Here is a 27,429-nt window from a genome sequence, read left to right as displayed (position 1 = left end):
ACATTTGCGCGGTTGAAGGTCAACGAGGTGAGAGACAAACTGAAGGCGTGAAAAGTGACCAAAGTTACAGTGAATAAGCGAAGAAAAATAGTGTAAACCAAAAAGGAAGGGAAAGGAAACAATAATTGTGAAGGGAAGGTGTGGTTTTACCATAGAAGGCAAAAAAAAAAAAGAAAAAAAGAAGGGTTGTAACACCTCCCGACCCACTGGATGACGATGGATATTATCGAGGGGGACAGTATGGACAACGAGTTGTTGCCGATGTGGGCAATTGATGAAATTTGGGAACAATGGAAACAAAGCAATGAGTTGTGTGGAAGCACAAATTTTCCGTTGAGTGTCAGCACCGAGAACTGTGCGAATGCTAATTTAACAAAAGTATTTGACGCCGAGTTTAAGTGTTTGTATGAGGTTCCTTCACATCTCATAGTGCACATGCCATCAGCACGGTTGAATATTACCCGGTTGGTGGCCTGCCGCAATTATAAATCATATGAGCCGAGTTCATGCACCATGGGTAGCGGTTGCAAATTTGTTCATGCCGATGTTGATTACAACACGTTGGAGACGCATCCCATTCATGTGAATTACATATGGCGCCACGAGAGTGAATGTACATACGAACGGCTACCAGCCGGAGAAGTTTTGGAGGTTCTTTCCGCTGATATGACTACCGTAAATTTAATCCCCAGTGAACAAGTTCTTAACACGCGCGGAGCTTGTGCCCGTCATGACATTGCTGAGCCGCTGATCCGCTGCAAGTACTTTGAAACGAACCAAACCTGTTTTACTGGGGAACGATGCAATTTTATCCATGTTGTTTGCGTTGACCCAAACGCACAAGGTGCCTTCAAGCGTGCACCAAAGGTTGTTGCTGAACCAAATGCCTCAGCATGCATATCTCCTCAGCACTCCAACAATATCAAGGGGAAAAAGAGTGTCGTTGGAAATAACGGCAGCGGTTTCAATAAAGAAGAACATAGCGCAGGGATGAGGAAAGCACCAGAAGAAGGTCGACACGATGGAGGATCCGGGTGGGTGCCCAACGTTAGTTCACCCTCCTTTGAACCAAGTCCCGTTGTGCAAATGGCGCTTCGGCAAGGATTAAATGGAACATGTGGTCTCCCACAAAAAGCCTCTCAGAAGCCAACTTCAGGGCCACGTAGCCCCTCCGCCACTACACCGCCAATGGGAGACACCAATACCCAAGAAATACTTGCCGCATTAAGAACAGCGGGAGTTTGCGGCACTGGATATGCTTCCGCTACAACGGGCAGAACAGTTCCACAAGATCAAATGAATACTCTTCTCTCACAACTTGTCTCCATCATGGCACAACAGGCAGCGACTCCGCGGACAATTACCGTTGCTCCGTCTCCTCAGTTGGATGATCCCGCTGCGGTGGGAACGTTACTTTTCCTCCCCCGTGGTGCTGCTGAAGCGGTGGCGGTTCAACCTGTTTTTGATGGCTCGTTTTTGAGCACGGTGGTAACTCTTGGCGCAGGGCAGCGACGTTGCACCGGAACCATTCAACAGCCACGGCCGCAGCCGTTGGGGGATGTATGGCAGTTATACAACTCTCAAATACCCGGACACGATGGCACTGTTCCTTTAAATTGGCCATACGCGAGGTAAACACCACGTGTTGTAATGCCTCTACCCGTATGGCATCATGTGTTGTACCACCAGCTTTTCTGGTGAATTGTATTCATCGTGATGGGGATAACTTTTTTCTATCTTATTTGTTGGGAAGTAGCGCCTCATGTCACTACCTTCGTGCCTTTTTTTTTGTTTTTTCTTTCTTCGTTATTAGTACTTCGCTTTCCTCCCCCCCCCCCTCCTCCTCCTCCCCCTCCTTTTTTTTTTATTTTGAAGTGTTGTGTGTGTATGCTGAACAAACCGGGTCAGGCAGGAAGTCAGGGGAGATGTGCTTCTTAAAGTTTGATATCGTACCGGCTCTTTTCTCCTTCTTTTTTTTTTGCATCTCTTCCTCAACCCCTTTATTCCGCCGCCCTGAGCCTTTCTGAAGAAGTGTGCACACATCATTTTCTTTTTTCTTTTTGTTGTTGTTGTTGTTTTTTGTTTTTTTGTTTTTTTGAGCATTTCGCCGCGGTGCTGAAGCGAGAGTTGTGTAGCGTCTCTTACCGTTTTTGTAGTGTCTCTGCGGGAGAGTAGTTTAGCAGCGGTGGTCCACCGTTGTGTTCATTTCGCATTCCTTCCTTTACCCTTCCATATTTAAAAAAGAAAAAACAGGAGGAGAAAAGGAAAGGGATGGAAAGGAAAAACAGGAATCACAGACACACATAAATACGCACACACACACACAAAAAAAAAAAGAAAAGAAAAGAAACAAATAATAAATTAACCCTTTTGGTTAATCCACACCTCCTTCAGGTTGTTGTCATCGTATCGAATTATTGCATGGAGGAAATAGGGAAAGATACAACCAGGAGGGGGGAAGAACAAAAAATAAAACATACAAACACACAAATACAAATACATATATATATATATACATATATATACGAAGAAAAAAGGAAAACAAAAAAAATAGAAAATCCTCAAAATGTGGGTTTGGAAAAGAAAGGTGAGTTAAATGAGATGAGGCAGATGAAGAAATGAAGTGAGAAGAATGATAATACACAAATAAGAAACAAGAAAAGGAAGAGGAAATGTTGGAAGTAGTCAAACGAAAGAAGAAAAAGGAAAAGGAAAAGGAAAAAAGACGCAAAAGAAAAACAAAAGGGATTGATTGGGATTGGGGAGGGTAAATGTAGAAGTAAATAATCGAAGGGTATTTTATAATCATTGTCGTAACATGTGTTACACCGACGGTAATATGACAACAATACCGGCTTCAAGATGATGTTTTTTTTTTTTCGTTGTTAAGAAAAATTAAACCTCTCAGGTCCATGAGGGTCGAACAAAAAGAAAACAATAACAACAGTTAAAAGTAATTTAAAATAAAAATAAAACCGAAGAAAAAGGCATTAAAAACAGAAGGAGGGGGAATCATCTGCTTTTTCTTCTGCTTAAATTGAAGTTTAAGCATAAAACAAAAATAAACACAACAAGGGGAATCACGAATAAACAACACCGGGTAAAAACAAGTGTGGTACAGTTGTTATTACTACATTCATTGGGAATGAAGTGACTTTGTCTTATTGAGTTTAAAAAAAAGAAAAAGAAAAAAAAAGAGGGAGGAAGAACGAAGGGAAAACAACATCAAATTCAACAAGAAGAAAAGGAGGAAAATGACGAGTAACCGGATTTACTGTTTGTTACAGTCATTATTCTCTTTAGTGCTGGTTGCTGCTTTTTTTTTTTTCATTTGTTCCCTAGTTCACTCTGTCGAGCCGCTTACTCGTTTCACTTGCGTCTTCAACATTATCACTATTTTTTTTTTTTCACTGTTAAAGACCAACAGCAGTGCCGTATTGTGACGCAATCATTCATATATTTATTTATTTATATATGTGTGTGGGGACATGCATGTGCGCCACAGTTGCCGTGCGTTACACTTGTGGATCTTTTTTTTTTTTGATGTTGTTCGGTTTTTTTTTCTCACTGTATTTTTTTCTCCCCCTCCCCCATCTTCTGTCAATTGAGTGCACGGCAGGAAAAAGAAAAGAGTGAAAATGGGAAAAGCAAACAATCAGGCGTCAAACTGTGTCGAATAAAACAATTTGAAGACACAAAAATAAAAGATTTGAAAAACTCATTTCCCCCTGTCCTCTTTTATTTTATTTGTTACAGTCGACATTAACTTTTATTTGCATTATTTCGTGTTCTTCCTTTGTTGATGCACTGTAGCCGGGTGGTTGGGGCTTGTTGCAATCAACAGTAGCGATTTCCCCACCTTTTTCATCCCGTTTCTCCACATATATATATATATATATATATATATGTTTATTTATTTATATTTATTTATATTTATTTACTTATATGTATTACCATTATTATCATTGTTTTTGTTTTGTTGTTTTTATTATTTTTCGTTTTATTTTCTACGTACTCCCTCTATACGCCGCCACTACCCTTCTTCCTTTGCTTTTCCTCAACACCTCCATTTTATTATTTGATTGACTTATATTATTGCGCTCCAACAAAAAAAAAATAATTGAGGAACAGAAGAGGATAAGTGGGAAGAGCAAATAAGCAAAAAAAAAAAACAGAAAAAAAATAACAAAATATAATTAAAAAACAAAGCAAAGCAAAGTTTGACGCGAAAACAAAAACAAAAGACGCGAGTCACCAACAGAAGACAACAAACCGAGATAAAAAGAGGGAGAGCTATGTGTTTGGACTATCTCTGCTTCATTTTTGGAGTTTCTTGTTGGTAATTACCTTGTGTTACTTTTCCCCCTCTCTCTCTCTCTCTCAACTCCCCGAGCTGCCGTTGAACTACTCTCACGTTCACTTTATTTCTACAAGCTACCTTTTTTCTTTTTCTTTTTCCTTCCTCTCTCTTTTACAAATTGTTGCTTCGTGGTGGTTTACTAGTCACAGAGCAAATAATAGAAAATATTGTAGTGTGCCTCCATGGAGACGCACCTCGGCTGGAAAGACGCTTCACTGTATGCCGACCGTTCGCCATCACGAAAAGCCGATGAGCGTGTGAACAGAAGCGGGTCCCGTGCTCCAGGTGCTGGTCCTAGAACCATAGATATTTCATCTCCAAAAGGGGAACTTGGTATTGTCTCCCGGTCTGCATCCGCCTTTGGGCGCCGTAGCGGCACCTCCTCCCCCTTGGAAAGAGTGATCGACGGCGCTGATGTAATCGGGGGCCTCTCATGCACTCGAGACTTGCACCGCGGTTTAATGGAGCAGAAGCTTCAGAACATACAACATGAGGCAGATGTCATGCAAGAGGAGCTGAAGGAAACGAACTCACGCCTCTCACGCGTGACAAAGCAGCTAAATGAACAAAAGGTAGAGTTTAGTTCTTTGACTCAGCGGTACGGGGAAACAGTTGAAAAACTAACTGCAACAGAGGGTAGTGTAAAACGGCTGGAGGAGCATCTTGTGCACGAACGTCAGCAGCATGCCAATGTGCGTGGGGAGTGTGACCGTCTGAAAACAATGCTCCAAGAGACGCAATGGGAAGTTGAGAGGGCTCGTCGTGAGCTGCAGCAAGAACGCGAGCGGCCCACTGTGGACCAGAGCGAGGTTCAACGTTTGCTCAATGACCGTACGCGGTACATTCCAACTGGGGAGGTGCAACAACGTATAGATGAGATACGCGACACGCACAAAGCCTTTGCAGGCAGACTAACGGACTCCTTTAGTGTGTTACTTCGTGCACAGGAAGAAGACGAGGCTTCGGCTATTGCCACTCGAAACTCTGTGCTTTCGCTCGTTGCGGAGTTTGAATCGAAGTTGAATGGCGTGGAGGATGTACTAACATCTCTTCAAGAGCAGATGCTTGCGTTCAGCGAGGTGTCGGAGCAAGAAACAATGGAAATGATTAATACCCTTATTGTTGAAAACAAGGAGTTGTGGAAACATCTCTCGAAGTTGAAAGGTGAGAATGAAACCCTTTCTACAAAGTTGGAAGCTGAGCGGCGGAGAGGTGATGTGGTCCCGCGGGATCAACATGAGTGCACGCAGAAAAAACTTGCCTTAACCACCGACAAACTGACAGACGCATTAGAAGCTATCGAAACACAAACTAGGCAAAGGAAGGCACATGAAGCACAGATCAATGAACTGACAGCCACCAATAGATCTCTGAAAGATCAAATAAAGCGCTTAACCGGAGATATTTCGGCAGCGCAGGCGGAAGCGGGACAGTGCAAAGACCAGCTGAGGGAAAATAAAATTACAGTAAAGGAGTCGACACGGCGCGCAGACGAGTTGTGGGAGCTTCTAAGTGTAGAAAGGCGCCAGTCAGGCGAGAAGATAGCACAGATGACGGAGGATTGCAAGAAGCTAAGGAGAGATTGTGAGAACCTCTCTGAACGGCTAGCTAAGGAACAGGAAAAGGCACGAAAAGAGTGTCAACGGTTGAAGGATGAGCTGCATAAAGCGGAAGAAAGTGCCAAAACACTTCAACGAGAGCTAAACAACCGCGACCTCTCCTTTGAGAACTACAAACAGCAGTCGGAAGGCCAGCAGCAAGAAATGGCGCGGTCAATGAAGGAGGACCTGGCAAAAACAAAGAAACGGCTTGAACACGAATTAGATGTCACTCAGCGTAGGTTACAAAAGCAACTCGATGCAGTCGGGGAGTTAGAACGAGAACGCGACAAGGAGCGATCGGAGCGTCGGGCAGTGGAGGCAACTGTGGCGAAATTAGAGGCGGAATTGGCTGGTTTGCGTACGGAGAACCAACAGCAACAATATCGTTTACAGCAACTTACAGAACGTACACAGAGAATGGACTTAGAGGCAGATCATCTCCGGCAGAAGCGTGATTCTGCCGAGAATGAGGTAAGGCAGCTTCAACTTGAGTTGAATCGTCTGCAAGACCAAAAGTGTGAGGTGGAACAGCAGCTCGCTAAGGAGCGGGAGACGCACACACATGATTCACAAAAGTACAAGGAAGATGTACTGAAGATAGACAAAAATAGTAACACGCTGCAAGAGAAACTCCATAAAGCCCGACTTCGCATAACCGAACTCGAGCAACAGCAGCAGAAATCCTTAAAAGAAGCCGATGATGAGAAGAAGTTGGAAGAGAAGAATCTGCAGCTCCAAACCCAAAACCGCGAAGTTAAACTAGAGAATGAGTCGCTTCGTGAAGAAATAAAGCGAATCAATAAAAAGATGAAAAGTGTAGAGCATCTTTCTAAGCAGTTGGAGGATGCGCGGGAGCGATTACTTGTGCTACCTGCGTTGAGAGAAGCTGCTGAGGAAGCCAGGCGCGATGTTGAGCGGGCAGTAGAAGAAACTGAGGCACTACGACAGGAACGCGACACGATGGCAGAAAAGTTGGATAGCTTCCTCGACATTAGGAGGCGGGCCCCAAAGACGGATGTAGAGTGGACGCATCTTCTGCACAACGTCAAGGAGCAGGTCCAACAGCTCGATGGGAAACCCTCAATGCCAAGGTCATGGAAACAACAGGAGGGCATTCCGCTAAGTATCACCACTCGACCCGGTGGCTACAGTGAAATGTACCGTAACAATCAGCGTTCTCTTAGTGGTGGCCGCAAACAACAGCAATGCTCAGCGACCCAGGGCTGTTGTCAGTTAGTTGAAAGTCCAACCCAATCAAATGGGGCCACAATGCCTCGACCATGGCGCTAAGTTGCGTGCCCTATCAAAGTTACTCAAGTAACCAGTAGCATTGTGAAGTTGTCCACTTTATGTGTCGTACAGGGTTTGCCCTCGCACAGCCATTGGAACAATATAAGGAGTTTGGCGAAGGTAAGAAGCTGCATTTTTTGATGATCTGCCACCATCTTTGCTTCTACGCACTGTGTCGCTGTGGGTATCAGTTTGTGCATTTTCTGAAGGGTATGGGGGAAGGTTGGATGATTTTAGAAAAAAAGGAAATGAGGGTGGAAATACTTTAACGCGGTTTAGTGTTTTCTCTGTGTCAGTTGCTGTGTGTTGCGTCACATAGTTGCGCATTATCCTTTCATTTTTTTTTTCTTCCACTTCCCTTCCAACGTTCTCGTCGCAAGTCATCAGCACACATGGGGCGCCGAGGTGCGACCGTTGCTTGTCGAGGTTTGAAGGAGAGGTGTGCAAAACTGAATCCAACCCGGGAGAGTCGTGTGTCCGAGTGTTGTTTGTTTGTTTGTTTTTTGCATGAATACATTTTTCCTCGGTCCCTTTTCCCCAGATCCTTCCTCCGCATTGCTGCCTTTTCCCCCTTTCTCTTGTCCGAAGTAGAGCAAAGAAAGGAGTGATTTAAATACAAGTTCTGCAAGGGAAAACTTCAGGTAAGTGAAGCACAAAAGAGCCAATTCACATGTCAGTCTTCGGTGTGGACTTTGGAAATTTGAACACCACCGTCGCCATCACCAGACACGGTGGTGTTGACATCGTGACGAACGAAGTCAGCAAGCGTGAAACGACTACCATCGCTTCGTTTGTTGACAATGAACGTTTTATCGGTGAACCGGGCCTGGACCGCTATGTGCGCAATTCCTCAAACACTATTTTTTTGCTTAAGCGTTTCATCGGCATGTATATGGACGACCCCAGCCTTGAGTCTGAGAGGCGTTTTTTGACGTGCGCGATAAAAGGTGATGACAAGGGGCGGCTTATGTTCGGCGTGAATTACTGCGGAGAACTGACTTATTTCTACCCAGAGCAAGTACTTGCAATGATGCTGCAGCGACTTCGCGGTTACGTCAACCTGGCAAGTTTGTCCGACTCAAAGGTTACAGTAGACTCTCGTGAATGCGTGCTGACAGTTCCTTGTTACTATACAGCTGAACAAAGGAAGTTGCTCATGCAAGCGTGTGAGATTGCTGGGTTAAACTGCCTTTCGCTCGTGAACGACACGACGGCAGCTGGCATCGACTACGGCATCTTCCGTGGCTCTTCGCTTGGAGAGACAGAAGACAAGGGGCAGGTAGTCGGTATTCTTGATATGGGCTACGGCACCACGGTGTTTGCTGTTGCATGCTTCTGGCGCGGTCATCTGAAGTTGCTGAGCCGTACATTTGACTGTCATCTGGGAACACGGGACATCGACTACAAACTCTTTGAGTATATGGCGGAAGAAGTGAAGAAGAAGTATCACGTGGATGTGAAGGAGAACAAAAGAGCGAGTCTCCGCCTTCTCCAGGCATGCGAGCGCCTCAGATATCTTCTCTCAGGCAATCAGGTTGCACAACTCAACGTGGAAAACCTCATGGACGTTGACGTGAACATTCCGTCATTCCCGCGGTCCACACTTGAGGAACTCTCTGTTGGTCTTGTTGAACGGTTCAAGGCAGTGATCAAGAAGGGGTTTGAGGAGTCCGGACTTTCTCCAGATCAATTCCACAGCATTGAGATGATTGGCGGTGGCAGTCGTATACCCATGTTCAAAAGCGCAGCGGAGGAGTTACTGGGACGTGCGCCAAATTTCACCCTTAACGCGTCTGAAACAGCGGCCCGTGGTGCAGCAATTACCGCAGCTGTTTATTCTCCCAAGTTCAAGGTACGTGAATTCGTTGTGAGCGATATCCCAACGTATCCCATCAAGCTTGGATACTACATGGAAAACGCAAGTGCTGTAAGCCACGTGCCATTTCTTCCGGACATCAACAAGGTAGTGTCTGTACAAGGCACGGATGACCATTATCCAAAGGTGCTGGAGATCACTATCAAGCGGCCCGGTGGTTTCAAGTTGTACGCCTTCTATGACAGCGAGCACCCAAAAGTGAAGGCATACTTGCCCCGCAAAGATTTTGTCATTGGTGAATGGGAAATCGGGACGCAGAGAAAAGATTCCAACGCTACAGAAGTACGCGTGCGCGTGCGGCTGCTCCCCAACGGCCTTGTGTCAGTGGAATCTGCCGTCTCAGTGGAGGTCTATGAGGTGGAGGAACCCGCTGATGCTGAGGAGGGGAAGGGCGAGACCACTAACGAGGAAGGAGAGCAGCCAGCAGAGAAGAAGCCAATGGTGAAGAAACAGAAGCAGCGCCGCGTGGAGCTGAGTGTTACTCCCCGCCTTGACGTCATTGGTTTGACTGGCCAGGAGATTGTGGAGTTCCAGAAGAGAGAGACAGAAATGAACGATCGAGACGCCCTGATAACCAAGACGCGCGACAGCAAAAACGAACTGGAAAGCTATATCCTAGACAACCGCCCGCGAATTGCCGATGGAGGAATCCTATGCGAGTACGTCACAAAGGAGCAACAAGCAAAGTTCATTCAACTGGCAAATGAGTATGAAAACTGGCTTTATGAAGACGGTGCTGACGCAGAACTCAATGTGTACCAAGAGCGCGTTAAGACTCTCCGTGCGATCGCGGACGCAGCAAGTGACCGCCGCCGCAACTTCGAAGATGTGGAGTTTGAACTTCCCACCTTCAAGCAGGAGGTGAACAAAGCAAAAAATACAGCACTAGCAGCCATTGGAAAGGAAGCGCACATCACCGAAGAGGAACTACGAGGAGCGGCAGCCAAATGCGACGAGGCTCTGGCGTGGGCAGAGAATGAAATGGAGAAATATCGTAAACAGCACAAAAGCGAGTCCCCGGTACTCACGTGTTCCACGTTGCGGGAGAAGCAGAAAGAAGTCGCCGAAGCGGTCCGTGCGGTTGTGAAGCGACCACCCCCACCGAAACCGAAGGAGGCCACGCCCGAGGCGAAAGATGGAGAAACGGCTGCCGACGGTAATGTGCCGCCTGAAGTGTCTCAGGCGGGAGACGGGGAGAAGCCCCCGTCGGATGATCAGCTTGACTAGGAGAGGAGGTTCGTGATAAGCACGAATGTGAGGAAGGGGAAGAAAGTTATTCGGTTTCCGTGATGGATGCTTCTCATACCCATCTTCCCTTTTGCACTTTAGACACGATGTGTAGCAGAGTTCGGTGAGTGTGGGATATTAGTGCACGTGTTGCCCAGGACTTCTTTATATTATTATTATTTTCTTGTGGGGAAACGCCTTCTGTCTTGTATACACAGCACCTCAACACCCCTACGACTGTTTGTGGATGTATACAGGTAAGCGGGCCCACGGGATTATGTGGGGTCAGGGCCGTTGGAATTGGTCAAAGGAAAACAGATGAGCGTTCAACGCATGCACAGGGGCTTATCAAGGCACCCTAACACTCTTCCCACCGTGCTACAATGACACAGAACCACCACCTATTATTATTACGATTTATTATTATTATTATTACTATTATTATTATTATTTTTACTGTTTTAAGTTGGCTACCTAAATCTAACGGGAAAGAAAGAACTGTGAGGTAGAAGGAGAGAAAAAGGAGAACGAAGTAGACAGCATTTGTGGTCACCCTTTCTCTTCTTTCTTTTCCAAAACTCGCTCTTTACAACACCTCGGGAAGGTTACCGTAATGGTAATCCCCCGGGGAGGCCTCCCAGAAGTAACCTTTGTCGTCTCATATAACTTAATACAACCCTATAAAATTTACCCCTTCACCCCCGAAACTGTCGCCAAAACAAATGATATCGCGGTTATTATAGGTAACGCGTTTTTTTTTTAATTTAGTCTGTCGATCACAAAGAACTAGCCATACAAGCGTGCGCAGTAGTGACTATTGTAATTGCGCACACGTGGGAAACTCACTGGAGAAATCTGTAAGAAAGACACACGTTTGGACTCACACAACAAAACCAAGCAGCCGCGGCAAGAAAGAACAAAGGAAAGGTATTGGAGAATATCGGAAAAAATCATGCTTAAGTGTGTCAGCCGAGTATTCTTGGGAGCCAAAACGGTACCTCTTAACCCTCATGTTCCCTTCAAACTGCACACGGCTGGTCGCGATGATTTACCGCCCATCCCGACCACCGCCACATATGAACCAGAGAAAATAAAAGAGAACCTTGCGATGATGATTCGTATCCGTCGGGTGGAGGCACTTGCCGATCAGTCATATAAACTCAAGAAGATCCGCGGTTTCTGCCACCTCTGCATCGGTCAGGAGGCCATTCCTGTGGGTATGGAAAACGTCCTCTCGCGTGGCGACCCCGTTGTCACTGGTTATCGAGATCATGGATTATTTATGACGCGGGGAGGCACGATTGAGGAACTCTTTGCGGAACTCTTTGGTCGAGAGGGTGGCTGCTCCAAGGGTAAAGGTGGAAGTATGCATATGTACAGGGTTAAAGAAAACTTCTACGGTGGGAACGGCATCGTTGGTGCGCAGGCTCCCTTGGGTGCGGGCCTCGCGTGGCGCTATGCCCTCGAGAACCGCGACAAACCCTCAAATGTGGCTGTTACATTCTATGGTGACGGTGCAGCCAATCAAGGACAGGTGTTTGAGGCAATGAATATCGCCGCACTGCAGCGCATCCCCGTCATATTCTGTTGTGAGAATAATCACTATGGTATGGGCACCAGGGAGGACCGCGCTGCATATCAACCACAGATGTACCGCCGTGGTGATTATATTCCCGGGCTGCGTGTTGATGGTATGGACGTCCTTGCGGTTCAAGAGGGCACGCGCTGGGCGAAGGAGTGGTGCCTTGCCGGCAAGGGACCTGTCGTACTAGAGATGGATTCATATCGTTACATGGGTCACTCGATGAGTGATCCTGACAGCCAGTACCGCACCAAAAATGATATCCAGGAGGTGCGCAGGACACGCGATTGTATTGAAAAAATGAAGGAATTTGTGGTGAGTGAGGGCATCATGACGGTCGAGGAAATTAAACAAATGGAAAAGGACGTGAAGAAGGAGGTGGACAAGGAACTTCCCCCTGCGGAGAAGCAGGCCATTACCCCTCTGAAAGAACTCTTCACGGATATTTATTGTGGAGAGCAGTACGAACATCGTACAACACAAGGAACAGTTTATGCCAAGCCGTGAACGGCTGACCCAGTGCTATACAGTGAGGTCACTGGTAGCAGGGGATCGTCTAATATAGTTTTTGAGCGTGCGGAAGCGGTAAGAAAGGAATCCCCAGATACCTCGTGTTATTCCGTCACTGGGCTGCCAAATTGCCACTTACACGATGAAAGCGCACCCACCTCAAGCACAAAACAAATCACGGATGCATTCTTCCGATTCGTCAGCTATTCGGCGTGGCTCCACGCGCTCATGAAGAAGGTGCTGGGGGCTCTCTTTAGGTAATGCACGGGTGAACGGGGAAATAGGCGAACGAGTTATCCTATCACTGAAGTGCGAGAAAGTGGGAAAAGATAACAGGAGATGAAAAGGTGATGTAACGTCAGGGAACGATTATTTCTTCTTTCCTTTTTCCTATTCCTATTGTGTTTGCGTTTGTGTTTTGGTTTATACTATATTTTTCTTCCTGTTCGTTTTGCGTACATTTTTTTGTTCTCCCTTCTCATTTTTTTTCTTATTTTACTCTCTCACTATTCGCGCAGCTTCACTCACGATTATTTCAACGGCCCACCACGGTGGTTGCGTATTTGGTTTTCAGAACGAACCAAAATATTAGTGTTATATCGAAGATGGGAGCTGAGATGAGAGGATTGGAGGGAAAAGAAATACGACTTTAAAAGGACAAAACGAAGCGAACGTAGGGGGTGGGGGCAGTTCTTGTTTTACTTGCTCACTTTTTGGACGATATGAAGTGGGGGAAGGGGGCAAAAGGGAAAACAAACGTACGAAATAACGGGAAGGAGAGAAGGAATGGAAACGGTAAAATGAGTAGAGGGAGGTAGTGAAGACAAAAAAATTGTGCAAAGTCAAAGGCACAATGTAATACTCGTACGTATATATGCCTTTGCGACAAAAGCGTATGCATATTTGTGTGTGCGAAGTGCGGATCGTATTATTCGTTGGACCTCTTTTTACCGTGTGTGTGTGTGTGTGGGGGGGGGGGTAATTGTGAGTTGAATGGCTTCCTTCCATATGTCGTCACTCAAAACGAAGATTCTCTAATCTTCCTCTTCCGCTACTTCCATTTTCCTCACGTTTTCATAGGTCGATGCCGCCGGGGGCTACTCTTCCGCGGAGTTTAAATCAATTGCTGCGCCGCGCCTCAACAAGGGTGCGCATGTCTACTTGACATTGATCAATTTGTCCACGTTTATCGTAGTTCATAGGCAAGGCATTAGTTGTATTTGGCACTTTGACTACCAATGTTGCGGTGGCGCATTCAATCCCATCCACCTGCTGCAACAAACGCCGGCTACTCTCGGATACCGAGGCTGCCAGTGATATTCTTAGCTTGGAGGGGGCACCGCTCCGCTCCGGGAAGACTGCGGTTACCAAAAAGGGAGGAGACACATGTTCCACCGACAACGTCCCCGGGTCGAACTACTGTCGCCGCTGCCAACGTCTTTTTAAATACAACCGGCATGCCTGTCGGTGAAGTGGAGGAAGGACGGCGTGGTTTTCTGGGTTTCGGGAAAGTAGCAGGTCGTGCGATGCCGCTTAACCCCCTCGCTGTGCTGAGACCTCAGAAAACCGATGCGAAAGAGGACCGAAGTACTGCTCGCTTTCTGAAAGCAGTTGAACTGTTAAACGGCAAGCGGCGAAGCCGAAAGGAGGGTATCACAATGCAAATGACAGCAGAGCAGCAACACGATATCGTCAATCGCTATGCCCAAACACGCTGGTACGGATTTATGTGGTATCCCTTTCGCAACGTAACGGAGCGCCAGTTCAAATGGTGGCGTCGCATCGCTCATCTTGCTCTAATCATCGTGGGGTTGACCGGGGTTGTTCTTGCACTTGTGATGTACTACCGTGAGGTGGAAACTGTGTTGTTGTTAAGTCCGGAGGATCGCTCTGATTACCAAAAAATTGTGACAGGGATGCGTTTTAGCGAGATTTATCGTCTTTCAATGGAGGTACTCGGGAAGGAAGACCCCCTGGAAGCACTCCCCAGCCCAGCACGCTACCACCTTATTTTGGAAGCTGCAAGAGAGAAGGGTTGGCACAAAATCGACTGGGAGCTTGAAGGACGCACGCGATACCCGCGATCAGCCGTAGAAGACTTGGATTTCATCCATATTATTTACTGGGCAGTCATGTATATCGGCTCCGCTGTAACTGGCGGTGGGGAACTTTTCTCTGATCGCTTCGGCGATCTTATTGAAGTCCGCCAGGCGCAAAAATTGCGCGACGCAGAAGCGAGTTTTGTTGAGCAAGGCTCTGAACCACCACCAAGCAAAAAATAATAATAAGTAATGTTACGATCGATTAGATCCGCAAGTAAAACGCCCCCTCCCCTCTGTCTCTCTCTCCTAGATTTACAAATCACACTACATTGCGAGACTGCCATGTGTACACCGGTAATGATACGTACCCCACCTTCCTTTTTGTAGGCAGTATGGTCTCCTCCTGTCATATCGTTGATGCTTTGCGCATACACTCCCTTCCTCCGCACGGGCACCTCTCTTTTCGTGTATAACGTCATCATCCTCACCACTGTTCACACGATTACTTCCTGTTTCGTTCACTTTATCTTTGTATTCATTCTTTTAAATACTGGCGGATTAGGAGTCTCTGGAGGTCTTGTGCGCACGGAGATAACGAAGGCGATGTCTTGCCCCCGTGTGCAATACCGTCGGCGCATGCATTACGCCACGCGTGGCAACCGCATGCGCCTAGTGCGAACACCCGGAAACCGTCTCGTGATGCAGAAGCGCGGTAAGCGGTCGCAGGGCCCACACACTCCGTGGGTACTTGGCCACAAACGTCTCGCTGGCACGAAGGCGTTGCGTCACACAAAGGCGCGTCTCGCCCCACGTCATCAAAAGACGACTTCACGCCCATACGGTGGTGTGTTGAGCCACGAACAGGTACGCGACCGCATCGTCCGTGCCTTCCTCATTGAGGAGCAGCGCATCGTGAAGCGGGCACTGAAGGCTCACGCGAAGGTCCAGAAGGAAAAGAAGCGCCGCGCCGCCAAGAGGAAGAGCAAGGAAGAGAAGGTGGCTGCCGTGGCAAAGAAGGTAGCGGCGAAGGTTGGCACCAAATCCCTCATCGCGAAGAAGGAAGCACCCAAAAGGAAGGCTGGTAAGGCCCCTGTTGGTGCGAAGCTGAAGAAGTGATCGCACCTAAAGCTCCATTGACCACGTATAGGTTATAGTAATGCATCCGGGCTCTCCATGTTTTGATTCTTTTACTTATTTAAATTTCTTGGACATCACTTGCGCTATCTCTGCACACTGCTGCTCAGCAAACTACCGCTGTTTTACTCATCTCCTCCAAATTTCCTCAACGTTTAACCTCTTTCTTCGTTTTTTTTTCGTTTTTTGATTATCTGCCTTCGATTATGTATGTTCTTCCGCGTAGTTAGGCAGCACTCGTCCAGATCATGATGATAAGTGTAAGGAAAACGGTGAACGTGCCCACGAGCAACCATGCCCAAGGCAATGCGCAGCGCAAGAAACCCAAGAAGAAGGTCGAACCTTCAGCAACTTCTTCTGTTAGCCACGAGAGTCGCGGCGGAGATGGGGAGAGGATAGACCAACGTATTCCTGCTTCTATTCAAGCGATGCTTTCGCGCTCCAAGTGTTCCTTGTCCGAGTCAGAAATAAAAGCTATGGTGAACTCAACAGCTGAAGACCGCTGTACCGCACTGCGAATGGTGTTTGAGGGTCAATCAGCCGATGAGGCGATAGCGTTTCTCCTTGGGGCGTACAACGGGAAGGACTCACCAAAAAGGAGCAAGACAAAGTCAGCGTCATCGCTCCTCCCTATCATTATAACAGGGTTGGATAATAGTTCAGTGGAAGGTGCTAGGTCAAACGAGTGGGATGCAGGCAGCACGGCGGTATTCTGTGGCAGTAGCAACAGCAAAGAATCACTTTCTTCCGCAGAAGTGGCACCGCCTCTTCTCTCGATGCAACAAACCATTTGGAATTCGGCACTTTTGACCGATTGTGAAAGCACTGCGGCCCACAGCCGCTCTGTTTCGCCCTCTATTCGAATGCCGTCACCAAAGTCCCATGGGCATCAAATCGCCAAGCAACCACTCACCGAAGTGGCCGTCAACACAATGAGCAACACACATGTAACGAGCAAAGCCATGGGTGACCACTACACGCAACTCAATACCACAGGCTCCCCCCTTACAATGTCAGTGACCACCGTTCCAACGGTTACGGCGCAAGGACCATCGAAGCAATTCAACCAATCCACTTGCTCCGCTTGGGATGAACGTCTTCAAACTTATATTGTGCATCCAAATCAATTGAGATGCGTGGGAGAATTAGAGAAAATGAGAACATCGCCGGATGCAGTCCGCCGCGGCGGTGGTGCCGCTTTGAGGCGCCTAACGAGAGAAGGGCGAACGCACTCCCCAGTCGGCGGCATAGCGGCTGCACGCCAATGTGCACAGAAGCCAATAAGCACCCGTAATGGTGAACTGGTCGCACCGTTACAGATGGGTCATGATGAACAACACAACCGTGGATTTGGAAACGATGAAAAACAACCCCAGCAAAGGCAAAGAGAATCGAAGAAAACTGCAAAGGGCGTGTCGGAGTCGGGGCATCAAGAGCAGAAGGCAATTACCAGAGATGCGGCCACTGCCGCACCAAAGAGCCCCTCCGGGAAGGAAAACGTCTTTGCACGCTTATTTTCCGCCTCAAAATATCAGCCCCAGTCGTCCGCGGCTACAGAGCGCAGTCGCGCGAGTACATCCAATATTTGGGGTGGTTTGTCACCTCTTAACTCTCCGTGCATGAGATTGTGTGACTCAGTCCATGAGGAGTCTGCGAGCGAGAGACACCCGGTGGAACGAGTCACTTCGGAAACGCGGTTTTCCCACTATGGGAGTGCGTTGCGGCTGCAGCGTACGCAAAGTGCAATAGACAGCAGGTACCGAACTCAACGGCAGCGTTATTTCCAGAGTTTTTATACACAAATGCGCAAACCACGAAGTGAGCTGCACACCGGTCAGGTCGTCCGTCCGTCCATATAGGCGGCACATTGCTACCAAAATCCGCTTCCGAAGGAAGGGGAGGGAAGCGCATAACACTGTAGGAAGTGGGCAAGAATGAGAACATGATAAATTTAGAAGGGCGTTGATGTGCGATATCTGTAAATATATATATATATATGAACATGCCTTGTTGTTCTTCCTTCCTCTTCTTTTTTAAGCGCGCACTTAACAGGATTTCTTTATTTTTCGTTCTCGTTATTTCTGTCCTTGTTTCGTTGTGGCTGGTTTTGCGCTGGACACGGCTTGCGCACCCAGCACACACACACTCAGATATATTTGGGAGCGATGTGTGTTTGTTTGTGTGTGTATGTATGTATGTATGTGTGCGCGCGCTCGTTTGTTTGTTTTTCTTCTCTGGTGTCTTAGCATGTGTCACAAATGCGAGAACGACTTTTCATGCGTTCAGGAGTTTTTTAAAAAAATGAAATGAATAATGCTCGCCAAATCTACCAAGCAGACGCCTGTCACGTGGGTTGTTGTAAATTCGGAAGCTTTTTTAAGCAGAATGTTATGTGTATAAACATTAGAGACTCGTAACTGTCAGGAAAGGGAATGATGAGAAAAATTAGAAGGGAATAAATAAGAAATTGGGAAATGGGAGGAGAGGAGGAACTGCTTTTTTTGGGATTGTCGAACATCTCCTCCCGTGCTGATCTTCGGTAGATTCACTTAAACAGTCTTCACGTCGGTCATTCACCGCTTTTTCCCCCTTCTGGGATGGCGGGCAACCGGGAGTAAAACGGATGATGGCATGATTTTTGGTTATGTCATCATTATTGTACCTTTATTATATTAAAAGAATAAAATATTTCGAAGGAAAGTGGGATTTCGGTATACTAAAACACAAAAAGGGAAAACTGTGGATCCCCCTCAAAAAAAAAAAAAAAAAAGGCATCCATATATACGAATAATCAACCACACCATTACGAATCAGGCATTACCGTGTTTTGTTCAAGTCCCGGTTTCCTGTTCTTGTCGCTGATACACGTTGCCGGTTTTAAAAAGAATAAGTTGAGGAATGTTGAAACCAGTATGTGAAGAAAGGCAGAAGGTGTGTGTTTATCATTTTTCTTTCTTGAGTTTCTGTTGTTTGTTTGTTTGCTTTTTCAGCCTTGCCGCACCTTCCCATTCAAATCAAGAGCCGGTGGTGTTCGTTGAGCATTTCAGTACATCTGAGATCCGATGGATGTAAGCGGAATGTCGCAAAACTGAAGTGCAGAGGGTGGGGTGGGCGGGAAATTTCCTTTTTTTTTTTTTTTGTAACTTTTTTTTTGTAACTTTTTTTTTTCTTCGTTGCTGTTGCTTCCTGTTCATGAGTTGCTAACATCGCCGTGTGGTAAAAAATGGGAGGATACGGTGTAAGCACGCAATCCAAAACGTGTTGCCACTTCACAAATGGTCCTTACCATTTTTGTTTCTATCTCGTATCACCCTCCCACACACACAACATAGCGTGTTGTTATATTAACTTTCTTTTCACTGTCTTTCCTTATTCTCTTCGAGAGGTTTCGCTTTCTCTCGCGAATAACTTTGAAGGATGGTGAAGACGAATACGGAAAAACTATTTAACAACATGCCACGCGAGAAGATATGAAAAGATAAATGAGAAACCATGATTCACCCTTCCGCATATCGAATCGCATCTTGTGTCTACACCTGTTGCTGTGACCGATAGCGGCGTCCCATTTTTTTTTTTTTTAATACTGCATGTAGAAACCAAGCGAGAACTAACAGGAAGAGGTGCTCTTGTATTGTGTTCATTTGTCCATAATCATGTGAGAGTGTGAAATTTTCTATACCGGAGGAAAGGGGGTAGTGAGGAAGAATTTTTTTTGGGGGGGACGGAATTCCAACTTCTTTGTTGTTGCTATTATTTATTATTATTTTATTATTATTATTATTATTATTATTATTTTTGAGAAAGCGTGCCACCGTCACCCACTTACAATTGCAACAGTGAATGGTGGAATACAACTCAGAATGCGGATGTTCGGTTCTCTCCGTTGATGAAGTGAAAAGAGCAATGTGAGAGTGTGTGAGCGAGAAAGGATGTGAGATCTGTAATTTCTTTAATTATACATGCGATCCAGTAATCTTTTCTTTTTTATTTCATTTTTTTTTTTCGTGTGTGTGTCGCGTGCATGCGTGAATTCGATGGGAGTTTCAGCCTATCCTGAATGCAAAAAAAAAAATGGCGAAAGGGAGGGGATTGCAGTGTCGTGAACGCCTCTTTATATATTTATATATATGTTGCATTGGCTTGGATCTTGTTTACTATTATCGCTATTATCTCATCCTTCTCTTCGTGCGCGCTCGATTAAACATACAGCGAGCCGTTCAAATAGGTGCATAGGAGGGAGAAGGGGAAAAGAAAACAGGCAAAGCAAAAATAATTATTAATAGTCGACAAAAGTACGTTAGCGTTGCTACCACACAGTAAAGGAGGGGGGGCGAAAGGCAGGTTGAGGGACAAAAACCCCGTTCTTACTCCTTCGGGTGCAGGGTATATATAGGAGAAGCGGGCGAACGAAAGCGAAGGGGGAAAGGGGCAGAGGGGAGCCAACGCCTAGAAAATTAAAGGGTGGGAAACAAAAGAAGGGAAAAGGTGAGAACAAACACCGAGACGGAAACTGTTCCTATAACGCATAACAAGACGATATTGGAAAGGGAGGGGGTACCTAAAGAAAAACATCTTACGAAATACCGAAGTGGGGAGATTACGTAAAGTGATACGAACGTTTGAAACGGATTGCAGCACGAAACATGTCTGGTTGGGACGAACCCGTCTCATCAAACACGCCACCAGGCAGCGGTGAAGCAGATTGGCTTGCTGGAGCCGACGATATATTCAGTGGCAGTGGGGCTTTACTTGCCGACCCGCGTGACGTGCGGCGGGCTGAAACGGCGCCTATGGTTCTCACCATGTTTTCATCCGATGGGACGCTTTGTATTGGTAGCCTTGAGGCGGACGTTCCCCCAGAGGAGGAGTACCGATATGCAGAGGAATATCACCGGGAATATTACTCCAAATACCCCCGTGACCCGCGCATGCTTGTTCCGCTACGCTCCAATAACTTCGGAAGACGTGGCAGTGGTGCAGGAAGACGTGGCACCTCCGCCACCAACACACAACCGCAAGACGGTGTCGGAGTTGTCGGTGACAGCGGCACAACTAAAGTGACGGGCTCCACAGCAGTAGGAACTTCAGTAGGAGAGCGCACGCCAAGGCATGACCTCTGCGGCGAAGTGGCGAGGCTGAACAGCGGGAGCGCCTCACCGCCGCGGAGGGGGTCGCGGGACGCCGCTCCCACAGGAGGGGAGACGGAAGGTTTCAAGCGGCTTCATTCGGCCATGGGCTCCCTCGAGCCACCCTCCGCAGCACCCGGTAGTAGCGGTTCGTTTAGTGTAAACGTTGGTGCTGTTGACCTCGCGAATATGAAAGCCAACGGCGAAGAAATGCAAAACGGCTCGTTGACGCAACAGGACACATCCAGTGGGCAACAACCTCAGCAAGTTGATACACTCTCACGACGGGCACCAGGCAGCAGCAGGAACCGTTCTACGTCAAACTATGGACAGAAGAACGGTGCATTTAAGCAGCCTAGTAACGGTGAAGTTGGTGGTGACAGGTTCACAAACGAAGAACCGACAACAGCACGCGATAATCTTGAATCGAATCATGCCCTTGCTGTCTCTGACGAATTCAGGTTGCAGGTTGTTTCCCTTTGCAAGGATCAGGACGGAAGCCGCTGTGTACAACGTCTCCTAAATAATCCGGAGAACATCGAACCGATCTTCAACGAGGTGTTTCCGCGTACACATGAATTGATTATTGACGTATTTGGAAATTATGTTTTACAGAAGTTGTTGGACATGCTACCTACTGAGAGTGACATGTGCAAACGACTCATAAAGCAAGTTAGCGGAAGGTTAAAGGAGTACTCGTTTCAGATGTACGGCTGCCGCGTAATCCAGAAGATGTTGGAAAAGGCCTCACCGGAGAAGCGGGAGGAGGTGCTCTTCGAGCTAAAGGATTGCCTTGTAGAATGTATATTTGACCAAAACGCTAACCACGTAGCCCAGAAACTCATTGAAGTCATCCCAGAGAAGACGCAGCTGTTGGTGGACTCCTTCATGCCGCACTTAAAGGCGCTTTCGCGTCACCCGTACGGTTGCCGTGTGTTGCAGTGCGTTTTCGAGAGGTGTTCTACAGCACATGGAGTGAACATTCGCCCCATGTTAGAAGCCGTGCTCGAGAATGTACATGAGTACGTGATGGACCAGTATGGAAATTATGTTGTGCAGTATGCTCTTTTGAATGCGCCTGAGGAACTACGACAACGCTTCGTGACTCAGTTAATACCGCACGTATATGCCCTTTCGTGTAGCAAATTTGCGTCTAATGTTGCCGAAAAAACTATTATCAAGGCAAATGCAGAAGAACTGCAGCAAGTTGTAGAGACGCTCACCCATCCTTTAGGTGCTTCAGAAGATGGCAACTACCTCGTGCTTATGATGCAGGATCAGTACGCAAACTATGTCGTCCAACGTTTACTCCAGCAAGTGACAAAGGCACAGCAGCAGCACATTGCGGAGCAGATAAGGCCGCACCTCCACACCATACGTTGCTCTGTATATGGACAGCACCTTGTACAGAAAATGGAGTGCATGGGCATGCCACTGTGGGGAGAGGCGGGTGCTGTGTATGGTGGAAGTTTCCCCTGTGACTTTAATGGTTCACATTCTCCGAGTAGTATGGGTCGCGGAGGAAGTCGGAAACCAAGACAAAGTTCGACGGGCCACAGCAGCATGAGTAACACGCAGGGGATTCACAGTAACTCCATGAGTTTGGTAGAACACTCGATGATCCCTGGCAATACATATCCGCAGCCGTCTCCAGGTGCTGTTGCGCTTGGTGGTCAACCTATGCTCCCACTTGCAACAACTGGTGGTGCACACTGTGGTTACGGTTATATTGGTTCCCCAACCGACACGATGATTATGACGCGTGCGCCGCCGCCGCCGCCGCAGCAACCACAACAACTTCCCATGGGCACACCCGGCCTGGCAATCAGTAGTCAGGCATGTTTCCCAGGCATGATGTCTCCACCTCAACGCTCAATGTCGGATGGGCGGGACATGTACTCGGCAGGGCTCGTGTACACGCGGGGTCGTGGGGAAATTATGAGTCCCACACCTTCTGATGGTTTTGCACATCCGTTTCAGGCGTATCCCGCAACTTTAGCCCCAAGGGTTTTCTACCGAGGTGGGGCTCAGAGTTTTTACTCCTGCATGCCAACGCTGTAGGCGGTAGAGGAGCGTCATGCAGGTGTTAGCGTTTATCTACGCGGATGTTTGTTTGTTAGTGGGGGGGGGGGGGACGTGTTGTTATTGTTGTCGTTGCTTCATTTGTTTTTTTTTATCCCTTTAATATTGCTGTGATAGCTGTTTTCGAAATGCACGTTGGCTTTAAAGGTAAAGTTTTCAGGTATTAGAAGGGAGAAGACAAACTTCCAACTAAGGGCCCCCTCCTTTATTTAAAAAAAGAAAAAGGAAAAAAAAAGACGCCTTCACGTACGTTTACGTCCAGATGAGTTTGTGCGTGTGAGTATATACATTTCTTTCCGTTTTCCTTTAATGTTATTTTCCGCGCATCATAATGAAAATGAAGGTAAAAATGTAAAGAATATATATATATATATATGAGTCACCAAAATCTCATTTTGAACTCGGAGGGAAAGGAAGGAGAAACAGAAAGAGGAATATGGGTCCATTCATTTATATGTACTTTTGGCTCTCCACCCCGTTAATGTTTTCCTTCCCACACCTCCGTTATATTCCTTTTGTTTTTTTTCCTTTCTTTATGTGTTTGTGTGTGCGTCTTTGTTTTGTTTTGTGATCCTTATTTAGTTAATTACCCCAATTCCATCTTCATTTTCCATCCTTCTGCATGGCATTGGTGCCTGCTTTCAACTGTTTATATTATGTGTTTGTGTGTGTGTGTGGATATGATTGTCGTTGCAGCTGTTGTTCTGTGTCTGTGTGGAGAAAAAGAAAAAAAGGAAAAGAAATTACAAAAGAATCGAGTTATGTCTTTCGCTTGTTATTACTATTACCATTATTATTATTATTGGTGTTTTTTTTTCTGTTTCTTTTAGTTTCTTTCATTTGTGATTGTGTGAACAAACTTAACCCGTGGTCGATGTCTACTATTGCCACATGCTCAAGAAAAATTACAAAGGAAAAGAAACTGTGAGCCGGAAAATACAAAAATAAATAAGATAAAAATAAATAGATGAGAAGAAAAACTAAAAATTTTTCGAGTCCATCATTCCTCCCCCCTTTCACTTCCTTCCTTTTTACACATTGCCGTCGGCACGCATGATACGTAGGTAAAAACAAAACAAAAATATATAACAGTGATTATAATAGGCGAAGAGTGAATCTCAAAAGCAAATATAAGAAAAGAGAGAGGGAGGGATATCTTCCACTTTGTCTAAATGTAAGTCAGAGAAAATTTTTTAAAAAAATATATATATATATGTATGGGTATGTACGGTTATATTTATATATATATATATATATATATATTTGTTCAGACAAAATACCTAATGATAGGTATACTTATATTAAGAGAAGAAAATAAAAATACGTCAGTGGGGAAACTACTTTCACTGCGAATGGAAAAAGTAGAAGACAGCAAAGAAAAAAAAAAGAAACATAACTAATGAAAAAAAAAAGAAGAGGAAAATGTAGGTGAGGAAATATAATAAAAATAATAAGCGAAGGGGCAAATGTGATGTGATGTGACAGACTGGGATGTGTGACCAGAATGAAATAAAAACCGGAGGAAATAAAGAGAAAAAGTGGAGGGGAGTGCATTTTGAATGTGTTGTTTTGACTTTATGTTTTTTTTTGATTTTGTTTGCGAAACTCCGCTTGCACCGATCACGAACGTAGGCAGAGAGGGAAGTGCAGAGATATTTTATAACTTTCTCTCTTCACTTCACTTCACTTCACTTCTATGATGCAGTTGTGCCCTTACCTGTTTTTTTTTGTTTCCTCACTACACTGTGAGCGGAAGGGCAAAAAAGCTCATGGATGCCGTTAGTTTTTGATTTGACTTCAAATGTGTGATGATTTGTTTGTTATTTCAGCTGTTCGGTCGGTATGACTTTCACGTTGAGTTTGCTTCATTTGGTGTGCATATACTCCGAGTTTGTGCGTCTGTTTGTTGTAACGAATGTGTTTTCTTTTTTTCTTTCCACCCCTTTCCCATTTGTATTTTGCTTACTGGTTTTTGGTTGTGGTTTATTGGGACGTGTTATTACCATTAATATTGTTATTGTTGTTATATTCTTTTCATCCCACATACAAACGCAAGCGCAATGAAAACAAAGAGAAGTAAATAAAGAATGCGTGAGTAACTGAGAATGCTGAAGCTGACGGTTTAAAGAAAATAAAATGAAATGAGTAGGGTATACATATACATTCATATATATATATATATATGCATATATGTACTAGTGTATTCGTTTATTTATTTACATATCTGTGTGTGATTGAGTTAATATGTAGGAGCAGAACAATAAGCAAAAATAAATAAATAAGAACAAGAGAGAGAGAGAGAGAGAGAGAGAGAGATTTTAAAGTCCTTCTAATTTTAACAGCGCGTCGATGGGAGGGCAACCCTTCTTACCAATCCCTCAATCCCTCTTCTTCTTCTTCACGTCTGTTTAAATACGTGGAGACGACTACACATATGATTTCCGTGTGGTGTGTTGTTGTTGTTGTTGTTGTTGTTTTGTTTTGTAGAGTACATCATTCCCAGATCCAAACTCCAACCCTCCTTCGTGAGCGTCCCTTCCTTTTTTTAAAAAAAATTTTACCCCCTCCTCCTCCTCCTCCCCTTCCCTCCATTTCATATTTACTTGTAACGCTGCCGGTGCCACTCCTGTTGTTTTATTCTTGTCTCGTCTTATTTATAGTCTTTATTTTATTTTACTTTTCGTTTATGGTTTTTTGTTGTTTTTGGTTTTGGTTTTTGCTTTTTTTTTTTTAATTGGCTGAGGTGGAGGCAGATGCAGATGGGGGAAGGTGACGGTGTGGTGGCATAAGGAAAGGGAATATGATGTTCTATAAGGGTTTCTTTTTTTTTTTTTGCACGATATGTGTGCCTTTTGATTTTGTTTTTTTATTTTTATTCTTCTTCTTTTGTTGTCTGCTGTTGTTGTTTTTTTTTTCTTTTGCTTTTCTGAAAACCATATATTAAGTGACTACGCGCACAAAAATCAAAATAAAAAGGGAGAAGGAAAAAAAAAAGAGAGAGATATCTGGAAGCGTTGATGGTTAATCTTTTTTTTTCCCCCCATTTCCTCTCTCCCTCTTCTCTCTCTCTCTTCCACACACGCACCTTCTATTTGTTGGTGTTGTTGTTGTTTTTTTAGTTTCTCCCTTCTTCTTCTTTTTTTGTTTTTTGTTTTGTTTTGGTGTGGTACGTCTCGGAAAAGAATGTGGTGGGGGAGGGTTTATTACGGGTGAGGTCCAAAACGAAGTAATGATAATAAATTTTTTTTTTAGACTTGTATTTTAATAAATTGGGATGGGTACATATTTATATATATATATATATATATCACAACTGCAACACCAACTATAACAATACCATGTGGAAACCCAGAAATGTCAGAGATGACACCATGGTAGCAGTAGTAGTAGTAATAATAATAATTATTATTATTATTATTACTATTATTTCAAAAAAAAACAAACTTTCCTATCTTCCCTTCCGCATGGTATTGTTGCGGTTGTGTTTTTGTTTTTGTTTTTGTCTTTTTTTTTTTGTTTTCCTTTTGCCACATGAAACATCGTTGTAACGATGATGTTTTTTTTTTGTTGTTGTTGTTTAGGCCTCGTGTCCCAACTTTTCGAAAACGGGAGGGAGACAATATTTTGTGAATCGTCTGTTGTTATGTTCGTGCTTTTAATATTCGCTTGTCTTCTTTACGACTCTTAATTTTTAAAAAAAATATTTTTAAAAAATAAGTTGTGTAAAACGAATAGAAAAAAAAAGGACGAAAATGGTAAAGAGGAAGGGGGGAAGTAGTCGCGAGATGGATCAGGGAATATCAAGCAGGTCATTTACATACTTTTTTAACTACATATATATATATATATATGATTTTTTTCATAAACCTAAAACCAAAAAAAAAAGGAAAGAAAGAAAGAAAGAGAGGAGGGGGGGAAAAAAAAACGTCGTTAAATACGGCTTCTGAAAGCTGATATTGTGAACTCGAACATTGACTTTTACCCGTAGTTTTATTATCAGATCCTCCTTTTTTTTTTCTCTCTTTGCACAAGCGCCTTCATGCTGACCTTTTTTCGTTTCGTTGTGTTGTGTCCGTTACGGACCTTTTTCTGTTTTGTTGTTTTCGTTTTTATTATTGTTATTGTTATTGTTTTTGTTTTTAGCTGATTCTTGTCGTTATTCCTCATGAAGGCACTACTTCCTCCTTTTTTATGAGGAGTTGGAAAGAAGAAGTAGCGAGTGGAAGGAAGAAAATAAAGGAAGCCCACGTGCAAAAAGGACACACACAAATCCCTTCGCACAATAACGATGATGATAACGCTTTTTGTTGGTTTTGGGTATTATGAACCGAAATGGTCAGGCCGTCGCAGGTGGCCGTGACAGCATCAAACTGTGGGATGATGATAGCAGTAACAATTTAATATATATATATATATATACATATCAAAAAAAAAAAAGAAAATAATAAGAACGAAAGAAAAAAAAACGGTGACGATGTGACCGCGATGGAATTAAATTGGATGGGAAGAAGAGTTTGGTAAGTGAAGTTGTTTGAAGTCCCTTACCAACTTGTAATGGTGATGATGATGGTGTGGTGAGTTGTACGCCAATACTTTTTG

The 27,429-nt window shown here is 45.0% G+C and overlaps 14 protein-coding genes across 14 annotated transcripts; 10 read left to right on the top strand and 4 right to left on the bottom strand.

Annotated features, from left to right (window-relative positions):
- Positions 1 to 210: 210 nt before the first annotated feature.
- TbgDal_X15370 (hypothetical protein, conserved) lies at positions 211 to 1,635 on the top strand (the record flags this gene model as incomplete). The annotated part of the gene is made up of 1 exon (XM_011780400.1): positions 211 to 1,635. The coding sequence occupies one exon, from the start codon at positions 211 to 213 to the stop codon at positions 1,633 to 1,635; it is 1,425 nt and encodes a 474-aa protein (XP_011778702.1).
- A 766-nt stretch (positions 1,636 to 2,401) lies between these two features.
- Positions 2,402 to 2,809, bottom strand: TbgDal_X15360 (hypothetical protein, unlikely; the record flags this gene model as incomplete). Its single annotated transcript, XM_011780399.1, has 1 exon — positions 2,402 to 2,809. One exon carries the CDS (start codon positions 2,807 to 2,809, stop codon positions 2,402 to 2,404), a length of 408 nt encoding a protein of 135 aa, XP_011778701.1.
- Positions 2,810 to 4,542: 1,733 nt separating this feature from the next.
- Positions 4,543 to 7,251, top strand: TbgDal_X15350 (hypothetical protein, conserved; the record flags this gene model as incomplete). Its single annotated transcript, XM_011780398.1, has 1 exon — positions 4,543 to 7,251. One exon carries the CDS (start codon positions 4,543 to 4,545, stop codon positions 7,249 to 7,251), a length of 2,709 nt encoding a protein of 902 aa, XP_011778700.1.
- Positions 7,252 to 7,308: 57 nt separating this feature from the next.
- Positions 7,309 to 7,635, bottom strand: TbgDal_X15340 (hypothetical protein, unlikely; the record flags this gene model as incomplete). The annotated part of the gene is made up of 1 exon (XM_011780397.1): positions 7,309 to 7,635. One exon carries the CDS (start codon positions 7,633 to 7,635, stop codon positions 7,309 to 7,311), a length of 327 nt encoding a protein of 108 aa, XP_011778699.1.
- A 286-nt stretch (positions 7,636 to 7,921) lies between these two features.
- TbgDal_X15330 (heat shock protein, putative) lies at positions 7,922 to 10,354 on the top strand (the record flags this gene model as incomplete). The annotated part of the gene is made up of 1 exon (XM_011780396.1): positions 7,922 to 10,354. The coding sequence occupies one exon, from the start codon at positions 7,922 to 7,924 to the stop codon at positions 10,352 to 10,354; it is 2,433 nt and encodes an 810-aa protein (XP_011778698.1).
- Positions 10,355 to 11,306: 952 nt separating this feature from the next.
- On the top strand, positions 11,307 to 12,443 carry TbgDal_X15320 (pyruvate dehydrogenase E1 component alpha subunit, putative; the record flags this gene model as incomplete). Its single annotated transcript, XM_011780395.1, has 1 exon — positions 11,307 to 12,443. One exon carries the CDS (start codon positions 11,307 to 11,309, stop codon positions 12,441 to 12,443), a length of 1,137 nt encoding a protein of 378 aa, XP_011778697.1.
- A 597-nt stretch (positions 12,444 to 13,040) lies between these two features.
- Positions 13,041 to 13,454, bottom strand: TbgDal_X15310 (hypothetical protein, unlikely; the record flags this gene model as incomplete). The annotated part of the gene is made up of 1 exon (XM_011780394.1): positions 13,041 to 13,454. One exon carries the CDS (start codon positions 13,452 to 13,454, stop codon positions 13,041 to 13,043), a length of 414 nt encoding a protein of 137 aa, XP_011778696.1.
- Positions 13,455 to 13,684: 230 nt separating this feature from the next.
- TbgDal_X15300 (hypothetical protein, conserved) lies at positions 13,685 to 14,728 on the top strand (the record flags this gene model as incomplete). The annotated part of the gene is made up of 1 exon (XM_011780393.1): positions 13,685 to 14,728. The coding sequence occupies one exon, from the start codon at positions 13,685 to 13,687 to the stop codon at positions 14,726 to 14,728; it is 1,044 nt and encodes a 347-aa protein (XP_011778695.1).
- A 177-nt stretch (positions 14,729 to 14,905) lies between these two features.
- Positions 14,906 to 15,604, top strand: TbgDal_X15290 (60S ribosomal protein L34, putative; the record flags this gene model as incomplete). The annotated part of the gene is made up of 1 exon (XM_011780392.1): positions 14,906 to 15,604. One exon carries the CDS (start codon positions 14,906 to 14,908, stop codon positions 15,602 to 15,604), a length of 699 nt encoding a protein of 232 aa, XP_011778694.1.
- A 266-nt stretch (positions 15,605 to 15,870) lies between these two features.
- On the top strand, positions 15,871 to 17,481 carry TbgDal_X15280 (hypothetical protein, conserved; the record flags this gene model as incomplete). The annotated part of the gene is made up of 1 exon (XM_011780391.1): positions 15,871 to 17,481. One exon carries the CDS (start codon positions 15,871 to 15,873, stop codon positions 17,479 to 17,481), a length of 1,611 nt encoding a protein of 536 aa, XP_011778693.1.
- A 137-nt stretch (positions 17,482 to 17,618) lies between these two features.
- On the top strand, positions 17,619 to 17,927 carry TbgDal_X15270 (hypothetical protein, unlikely; the record flags this gene model as incomplete). Its single annotated transcript, XM_011780390.1, has 1 exon — positions 17,619 to 17,927. One exon carries the CDS (start codon positions 17,619 to 17,621, stop codon positions 17,925 to 17,927), a length of 309 nt encoding a protein of 102 aa, XP_011778692.1.
- A 2,338-nt stretch (positions 17,928 to 20,265) lies between these two features.
- On the top strand, positions 20,266 to 22,809 carry TbgDal_X15260 (RNA-binding regulatory protein (pumilio family),putative; the record flags this gene model as incomplete). The annotated part of the gene is made up of 1 exon (XM_011780389.1): positions 20,266 to 22,809. The coding sequence occupies one exon, from the start codon at positions 20,266 to 20,268 to the stop codon at positions 22,807 to 22,809; it is 2,544 nt and encodes an 847-aa protein (XP_011778691.1).
- A 643-nt stretch (positions 22,810 to 23,452) lies between these two features.
- TbgDal_X15250 (hypothetical protein, unlikely) lies at positions 23,453 to 23,758 on the top strand (the record flags this gene model as incomplete). Its single annotated transcript, XM_011780388.1, has 1 exon — positions 23,453 to 23,758. One exon carries the CDS (start codon positions 23,453 to 23,455, stop codon positions 23,756 to 23,758), a length of 306 nt encoding a protein of 101 aa, XP_011778690.1.
- Positions 23,759 to 24,695: 937 nt separating this feature from the next.
- On the bottom strand, positions 24,696 to 24,998 carry TbgDal_X15240 (hypothetical protein, unlikely; the record flags this gene model as incomplete). Its single annotated transcript, XM_011780387.1, has 1 exon — positions 24,696 to 24,998. One exon carries the CDS (start codon positions 24,996 to 24,998, stop codon positions 24,696 to 24,698), a length of 303 nt encoding a protein of 100 aa, XP_011778689.1.
- Positions 24,999 to 27,429: the final 2,431 nt, after the last annotated feature.

This window comes from Trypanosoma brucei, chromosome 10, assembly GCF_000210295.1.
Source record: "Trypanosoma brucei gambiense DAL972 chromosome 10, complete sequence".
NCBI classification, from domain to species: domain Eukaryota; phylum Euglenozoa; class Kinetoplastea; order Trypanosomatida; family Trypanosomatidae; genus Trypanosoma; species Trypanosoma brucei.
Note: the sequence above shows the minus strand (reverse complement) of the source record. Positions and strands in the feature narration are given on the sequence as shown.